General features: G+C 36.0%; 1 protein-coding gene and 1 long non-coding RNA gene across 3 annotated transcripts; both read right to left on the bottom strand.

The window, feature by feature from the left end:
- Positions 1-487: 487 nt before the first annotated feature.
- Positions 488-1,879, bottom strand: LOC133671631 (uncharacterized). Of its 2 annotated transcripts, none has more exons than XR_009834331.1 (2): positions 1,363-1,879; positions 488-1,262 (listed from the first exon to the last, which is right to left on the bottom strand). It is a non-coding gene; the product is annotated as an uncharacterized LOC133671631 (long non-coding RNA). The 2 variants fall into 2 exon arrangements; XR_009834330.1 differs by having other exon boundaries at positions 488-1,028.
- A 604-nt stretch (positions 1,880-2,483) lies between these two features.
- LOC133670833 (putative pentatricopeptide repeat-containing protein At5g59900) lies at positions 2,484-8,547 on the bottom strand. The gene is made up of 2 exons (XM_062091434.1): positions 6,529-8,547; positions 2,484-4,528 (listed from the first exon to the last, which is right to left on the bottom strand). Exons 1-2 carry the CDS (start codon positions 8,479-8,481, stop codon positions 2,714-2,716), a joined length of 3,768 nt encoding a protein of 1,255 aa, XP_061947418.1. The 5' UTR covers positions 8,482-8,547; the 3' UTR covers positions 2,484-2,713.
- Between the last annotated feature and the right edge of the window lie 268 nt (positions 8,548-8,815).

Below are 8,815 nucleotides of genomic sequence, written 5' to 3'. Positions count from 1 at the left end.
GCAGAGGAGCAGCGGTCCTTTCCTGGAAGCTCCCCTGAGGAGGGAGAGAGAGATTTTCCGGCACTGTAGGAATTGGGCAGGTTTGGCTGTGGATGACAGGTATATGAAGCTCTCCTACTCAAGGAGAGGCGTTGGGACGCCGTGCGTTTTGCTGTAACTTTGGCTCAATTAGAAGTTATAACTGAATCCGATGCAATGCCATTGCTGGTGGTGGGTGGCTGGGTGCGGTGCTCAAGATGGGAACCAGAGCCGGTGACAGAGGATGTCAAAAATATAAAGTATTTTCAATTTTGTTTTGTTTAAATAAACCAAATCAATGACTTTTTAAGTATTTTTCAATTACTTTTAACAGCAAAACCTATGAATTTATTATTATTAAATTTATATAAATCATCAGTTTAATAAATTATATTAAAAATCATGGACCAATCAATGATTTTATTATAAATTATTAATTTTTTTTCTTCCAAATAATCAATTTAATGAATTATAATCATAATATGAATCTTTTCACATTTAATATGACATGAAAATTTAACAACACGTCAATTATATTACAAAAATGACATGAACAAATTAATATGACATTTTTTTTTTAAAAAAAAATTACTCTCCACGGCAGTTAACATGTTTCGAGTTGGAGAAAACGACTACTCTGAAGCTTTAACACAAAATGCCTTCCGGTTGGATGCCTGAAGTATGGTTCTCCATAGGAGGTGGCATTTGCTCGGTGATCATCTACAGACATGGATTTCCTCCAAAACAAATGTTGTTTCCACACTTTATACATCTCTTCAATTGGTACGTGCTTCCTTTCAGGCAAGAAAGGAATAAATGAAGAAGTCATAATTGCCACGAAACTCGCAAAGAAGATGAACAAGCCACATTTCATGAAGAAACAATTGAGCAATAGAGAAGGCGAAAAACATGTTAACCCATAGGAAGAAACAATTGAACAATTAAGAAGGCGAAAAGCATGTTAACTGAGAGTGCGATGCTTTGCTCAGCTGACCGGATCTCACTTGGCACTGCGAAAGCAGGAACAAAGTATCAGATACATGCCACAACTATACCTGCATACCAATGTGACATTTAAGTCACGTCTCCAGATGTTCCAAATTTCCATTTAATAAGAGCTGCAAGCAAAATCTGCCCATGTAATTACATTAAATGAATTGCATAAACACACACAGCCATCAACTTACCATATGTAGGGACAGGACTTCTGAGAAAATTATCACGACAAGGGACAGGGTGAACCCCTGATTATGTAACAAATAGATATGAAAACAAAGAAGTACGCATGATGTATATAGAATCCTGTGCAAAAGAGAAAATAGTGGATTGAGTTCATGATCATACCTGTGATGCTAGCAGGCTCATTTTTGCACCCATATTGCAGAATCTGATTGCAGGTAGCAGCTGGTAGAGATAATAGAGAAGAAAATCAGAGGAAATAAAAACCATATGCAGCACTGCAACTTGTTTGTGTTGCTCTCTAATTCTTTTTGCGACCTGTGACTGATCCTTCGCTAAAGATGAAGGTATTTGCTTTATCACTTTAGTACTCAGATATTCTTGATTCTTTATCCATTGTTATTATAGTTCTAAGCTGAGCTAACTAGTGTCATTAGGCTACATTAAGTGGTGTGATTTATTGTGTAATCAATTAAAAAAATTCAAGATTCCAAGTAGGTTCAATCTGCTATCCTTCCTACAATTACATGGTGATCAAATAGCATGAGTAGGATTGGAAGTTATGTGATCTGAATTCCAGTGTTAAAAGTAATGTACTCAATGAAATTTAGTGACCTGGAAAACTTTTGGCAGTCTTGTACTTTTCACAAAATGGAATTTATAGACTTCTGAAAAGTTTGGGTACTAACAAAATTCAAAGAAAGCTATATATGAAGGCCCAGGTATGGTTTTGTTCAATTGGGATGTCTCAGATGAAGATCCTTGCAGTTGGTCTGGCATTTCCAGCTCCTTTGCTCGAGACCATGTATTAAAGATGTAAGATATGATACATCAAAATTTTCTATCAAAACTCAGTATTATATATGTTAGTCTTTCTCTAGTTAGATCCTAGCACATGGTGTACATATAAGGTGCATTTATCAGTGAATCAAGTTATAACCATTTTTTTTTGTTGGAGTTATATTTTTGCAGAAACATATCCAGGTATTTTTTGAAGGGGATTTCTTGCCCCAAAGTTGGGTCGGATCAAGAACTTGCAACAACTGTATGTTTATTTATTCTCTTTTTATTGTCTGTCCTAACATTATACTGAAACTAGTTGTTAAGGTAAATGCTTTGGACATAACTATATATTTCCATAAAAAGTAATGTTTTGCAATGAAGAACTAGGGGATACTCAAAACATGAATGTGTGATTTTCCATCTCTGTGTGATTTTTTTGAACAAATTTCTATGTGAAATTGAAAAGATCAAATAAGTAAAATATTAGATGCCTTACCATGCTAAAAAAACTTGATTCATTCATACGAAACTGCTGATATTAGTTTCTATACAACAGGATTGGATCGTTTTCAGTGCCCTCTCCCACACAGAGTGTCATGCAGTCTCTGCTAGTCTGTCCCAAAATGTGGGTGTGTGTTTCAAATCTTTGCGGATTCTTTTACCAATATTACCATTATCTCAAAGGCTCCATCTTTCACGGAATTCTGCTTTGCCACTTCATGCCATGAGTCCTTTAAATCTTCAATTCTGTAAAATTTTTGGCTTTGGAGATCATGTTTAAGATGGAAGCTGACGGTTTTAGTTGCAATTCTATCATCTTGTCTAATAAAACCTCAGCTTCTTCCCATTTCCCATCCTTGCATAGAACTCCAATGATAGAACTGTAGCTAGCCACATTTGGAACCAACCCCTTAGCTTCCATTTCTCTAAGCAACCTTAAAGCCCTATAGGAGTTATCCTCTTTGCAGTAACCATGGATCATTGTATTGTATATCACGTCACTTGGTTCCACGTGCATTTCACCCATTGATCTAAACAGTTTTGAAGATTCTTTCATGTTACCTTTCATGCACAAACCATGTATTAGCACACCATAGACGTAGACATCAGGAACCAAACCAAACTTCTCCATAGAGGAATAAATTTGAAATGCTTTCTCCATTTCTTGCAATCGAACATAAGCATCAATTAAAACTGTACATGTCACTTTAGAAGGAGAAATGCCTCTCCCCTCCATCTCCCTTGCTAAATCAGCAACTCCTTTCCAATTTCCAGCCTTGGAATAACCTTCAATGAGAATATTGTAGGTCACCAAAGATGGAGACAGACCATTTGACTTTAATTGATCTAGTAAACTTGAAGCCTTATCCAAATTCCCAACATCACAAAATCCACCTATTAATGTGTTATATGTGATTAAATTAGGACTAACAGCAGCTTTCTTCATTTGATCCACCAACTTCTCAGCCTCCCAAACCCTCTCCTCTCTACACATGCCACCGATCAAAGTATTATACGTGACAACATTTGCTTCTACACCTCTCTCACGCATTTCATCAAACAAGTCAAAAGCTCTGCATATTTTTCCTTCACTGCAATACTCATTCATCAAACAATTATACGTATACAAATTGGGAAACAGCCCATTAATCTTCATCTTCTCAAACAAATCAAAACCATCTTTCTTAAGTCCTTTCTTAAACAACCCATTAATCAATACCGTAAAAGTATACTGATTAGCAACCAAGCCCATCTCTCCCATCTTATCAAAAAACAACCTAGCTCTTTCAATATCACCATTCTTACAACAACCATCAATCAAAGTAGTGTATATGACAACATTAGGAGAAAGACCCATGTCCTGTAATAGACCCAAAAGTTGAAAACTTTTATCCAAATTACCATTTTCACAACAACCCTTGATCATTATTCCAAAACTATAGACATCAAACTTAACCCTCTCTTTCAATTCATTAAAAACCAACCAAGCTTTCTCAAAACAATTTAATCTCACAAGAGAGCCCAAGAGACTATTAAATATGTTAGGTCGAAAGACGAGGCCTTTATCAACCATTTCATTGAAAAAGATGAGAGCTTTATCTAGTAATTGAGATTTAAGATGGGCATTGATGATTGATTCATAGAGGAGAGCAGTAGTCATTGATGGGTTCTGGTTCTGGTTCTGGTTCTGTGTTAAATGGTGGAGAAGAGATGGGACAGTGAAAAAGGGAGAGGAGATCTTGTTGGAAAGTACTTGGAGGAGGAGAGATTGTGCATGGGGAAGTTTGTGATGGTCAAGAAGGTGTTGGAGAAGGAAAGAAATGGAGTGGTGAGTGTGTTGGAAGCCTTGTTGAATCGAGGAGTTGAAGAGTGATAAGGCTTGAAGAGGAGGGACTTTCACCATTTTCTGGATCAAAATTAGAGCTTGCTGCTTCCCCATTTCTTGCATTCTCTTCTCCCTTGTCTCTTTGATTCTTCTTGTTTTTGGCTTCTTGCCTTGTCTTGGTCGACTGAAACTGATTCGTGGTTGCTTTTCACTGTTCAAAAACTACCTACCCGTGCTCTATAACAAGAAACGACGCTTTTCCTTTCAAATCCGATAAATATCATTACTACGATATAAATATTATCCGATCTACAATCCAATCCAATCCAAATCAGTCCATGATTAAATTATAAAAATTATATATAATATTAATGTTGTGGACATATAAATAGGATAAAAAAACATATGATGAAATTATATATATAGAATAATAAATAATTTTTAAATAATAGATATCCGACAAATATAATATAAATATTTAAATTTATTGTTAAAAACTTATGAAATATGATATGAATATAGTTGAAAAACAACATGTATATATCTACTGTCACCATTCAAATTTTTTTTGGAAATTTTCTACTTATGGGCTAATTATTAAAAAAATAATATAATTCTCTGATACAAAATATTCTTGTATGGATAATTTATTCAGGTTTTGGTGGCTGAATTGAACTGAACTTCAAGCTATGCAGCAAGGTTTACAATTTTACATCATGCTTGGGAGCTTGGGATTTAGAAATATGATTCTTAAAGTTGACTCTCAGGAAGCCTTTCGTATGGTCAGGGAGGGCAATTCTTTATTTCATCCATACAATGCTCTAGTTGCTGATATTAATGAGCTGCTTAACAGCACCTGGCCCTGCAAAATTACTCGTTCTTGGAGAGGGGAAAAGCTGTGGTGACATCATGGCAAAGTTGGGTGCCTCTGGTTCTGATTCCTTTGTTGAATGGTCTGAACTTCAAATTTAGGTCCTCTGATTCTGATATTAATGAGCTAGTAGTCTCTCTCCCTAAAGTCTTCTCTTACTTGCGAGTTCTGCAAGCATTACATGGTGATTCTGTGGTGTTCGTTTCTTGAGGAGCTAGTCTAGCTTCTTTTCCTATTATACCAAAAAAAAAGAGAACAATTCACCAATAAATCATTACTAAAATTTCGAAACTAAATTTTGTTCTTGTAGTAGAGATTTGAAGTTCAATCATATTATATGCCTTCAGGCGACAATCTAAGTGAATCCAACCGGCAAAATACAGACAACATTTAGCAAAAAGTTTACAAAGTATCTTGAAGCTAAGGATTTCAAACACTTCACAAGGATCAAGGACATATAAGTGATTTCATTCATAAAACCAACTTAAGCCCAAGATCAAGTTTACACCTATGCTCACAGAATGAGCTCTTCAACAATGCTTTGAAAACAAATGGCATTCTTATAGTAGCAAGTAATTGTTGCATTTGCAAAAACAATGTTTAAGAGATGTTTCAAGTAAGAGTAGATGAAACTATGATCGGCTACAAAGAGCAGTACTTTGTGAGAGGCATGACACAATAAATAAATGAATCAACAAAACTTAAACGATCAGTTCATAGACCAGCAGTAAGTTTTTTTTATTAATTGTAGCAACTAAGATGATCAGCTGACTCTACTATTTATGGACTTAAACCAGATTAGTTGGGTTAGTAGAGTCAAGGATAAGCTTCTTAAAAGTTTATAGCATGCAGTAACTGCAACAAGAACTACGGTCTCAAAAGATGGTTATGGTATGGTGAAGAATTGATGCAGTATACAGCATAATCCACTAGACATTGCATTCCCTTCATTAAAAAATGGTCATAAATTGAAATTAAAGACAGAGCAAGGGAGGACAGAAAGAAGTGAACAAACAGTACATGGCAGATACCCCCATTAAAAGCTATGCTACTCTTGCTGACAAGAAAACTTTAAAGATCCTGGTTTTTCTAATTATTTATTTTATTTTTGGATAAAAGAATCGTTCTACTTGTTACAAGGTATGTATTTATACAGTTAAATCCTTGACATATGACAGTAGGTTACAAGTGCTATAAACTCTGTGTTTTGCGTCCAGAAATCTAAAGTCAAGTAAATCAATTAGCCAGTTTGCTAAAAGATCATACCTTCGCTCTGATCAACTGAGAGATCAAATCTAAGTTTATCAACTATCAAAGGTCTGTACATGAAATATGCAACCGTCAGAAATCATCTCTTTTGACGATCTTTAGAAGCTTTGCTCAACTCATTGAGTAGTGATCTATAAGATGCATAGTCAGAAACAAGCCCCATTTCAGTCTTGACATTTTGGAAGTCTCCTAGTTTCCCATGTTTGCAATGCCCTTGTAATAAAATGTTGTAAGTAATGTCATCTGGAACTACACCCAAATTGAGCATTGCATTCAAAAGCATATCAGCATTTTTCACCTGGCCTTGCTTGCAGAGTCCATTCATAAGCACATTGTAAGTGATCACTCCTGGTATATGTCCATCGCTCTGCATCTCTTTGAGCAACTTAAATCCCATCTTCACATCACCCTTCTTACAGAACCCATCCATGACCATGGTATATGTACCATCATCTGGTTTCAAACCCGCTCTCAACATCTCACTCAATGTTCTCTCTGCATCTACTATCTTTCCATCTCTACACAATCCAGAAATAATGGCTGTGAAGGCTACATTATCCAGCTGAATACCTTCTTTTACCATTTCCTTCCTCATCTCCAAAGCCAATTCTAAATCTCCCTCCTTGCAACTACCATCTAGAAGTGTAGTGTACGTAAATTTATCAGGTATCAAACCTCTCTTAGTCATCTCGCCAACAAACTTCCTTGCTTCCCTAAAATATCCACCCTTACAAAGGCCATCGATGAGTGTATTGTACAAGACCAAATCAGCTTTCAAACCTTTAGTAAACATTTGCTGATAAATTTCCAAGGCCAAATCAACTCTCCCACTCTTGCACTGCCCATTAATCAATGTGGTAAAAGTGACATCATTAGGAACCAGCCCTCTATCACACATTTCCTTAAACAAATGATTCGCATCATCCAACTGACACTCCTTACACAACCCATCAATCAAAGCACTATAAGTAAAAACATCAGGGAAAACCCTAAACTCCTCCATTACCATCTTCAACCTAAAACCCTCCTCTAAATTTCCTGATTTACAATAACCATTAATCAAAGTATTAAAACTAACAGCAGTGGGCTGCAGACCTGTCTTCCGAATTTCATCAAAAATCAATTGAGCATCCTTAACTTTACCTTCTTTACACAATCTATTCATTAAAACATTAAAAGTATACACACTTGGTGGATACCCAGAATCCAAGATCTCCAGATAAAACTCCAAAGCTACCATAGGAGAGCTCATTTTAATCATTCTTTCAAGCAAACACTTGCAACCATTAAATGGGATTTTCAAATTATGCTTCTTTGTCAATCTAAAACACTGAATAGCATCAGACACGTAACCAAATTCAGTATACACACTCATTAAAGCATCAAAAACAAAACTTGACGAAAGGGTACCTTTAGTTTCAAGAATTGAAGCAAAAACGGAAGAAGCTGATCCTTTCCCTTTACGTGAAACAACAAAATGAAGCAAAGACTCAGCTTGTTGGTTCATTCGATGTGCAATGAGGAAGTGAACCATACTGCAATAAGACTGAACTGTGTGGCTAAAAGTAGGGTATGAAGATAGAAAGTCAAAGAAAGAAAGGAGGGATTTTGGAGGTAGAAAGTAAGGATTTTGGTTAACGAGGCAAATAAAGTGATGGGCTTTGAATGAAGGTAGGATGTTTTTGAGAGAAATGTGAAGTGGTTTAGTTTCAATGTTTTTTATTGCTTCAGAGATCGTTGTGAGAATTGGAGATTCATGGCGTGAAGGCGGCGCCGACTGTCTTGGTGGGGGTTGGGGGGGTGGTGAGTACCAAGTGGAGAAGGCGCAGAGGGTTTTTGGAGGAGAGAGGTGGGTTTTAGGGAGTTTGAAAGTAGCCATTTCATTTGTTTCTTGCTTTGTTGCTGCCTTCATTTGATAATCATAGACGAGTTGAAAGCTAAATAGAAAAAATCCAATAAGGACCAAATCAAAAACACAAACAAAAGGGGGCACCTTTCCATTCTTTTGTTTCACTCCATCCTCTTCTCCTCTCATATTTTCTTTACAAAATTCATATGGTAATAAGATTTCAAAAAGAAGTTCTTAATTAAAATAAATTCACAAGGAGATCCTCCATTAGATGTTGTAATAGTCAGAAGCTACTGAAATCTTGAGTTAAATTAGAGATAATTAAATTTCTTTTTCTTTTTTGATAGATTAAAAGTTAAGATAAGAGTTGAAGTGAAATTTGATGGACATTACCCCTTTTTTTCCTGCTCTCGTTTCTGGAGCAAAATGCCCCAATTGCACAATGCCTTTCTCACAGGGAACGACACTGTCATTATTTTCTTTCTCTCTGTAATTTTAGAGCAGTCTTGCACTTTTCCAT

Source organism: Populus nigra, chromosome 13 (genome assembly GCF_951802175.1).
Source record: "Populus nigra chromosome 13, ddPopNigr1.1, whole genome shotgun sequence".
In the NCBI taxonomy this organism is placed as follows: Eukaryota; Viridiplantae; Streptophyta; class Magnoliopsida; order Malpighiales; family Salicaceae; genus Populus; species Populus nigra.
The sequence above is the reverse complement of the archived record's forward strand: the minus strand, read 5'-3'. Positions and strand labels throughout refer to the sequence as shown.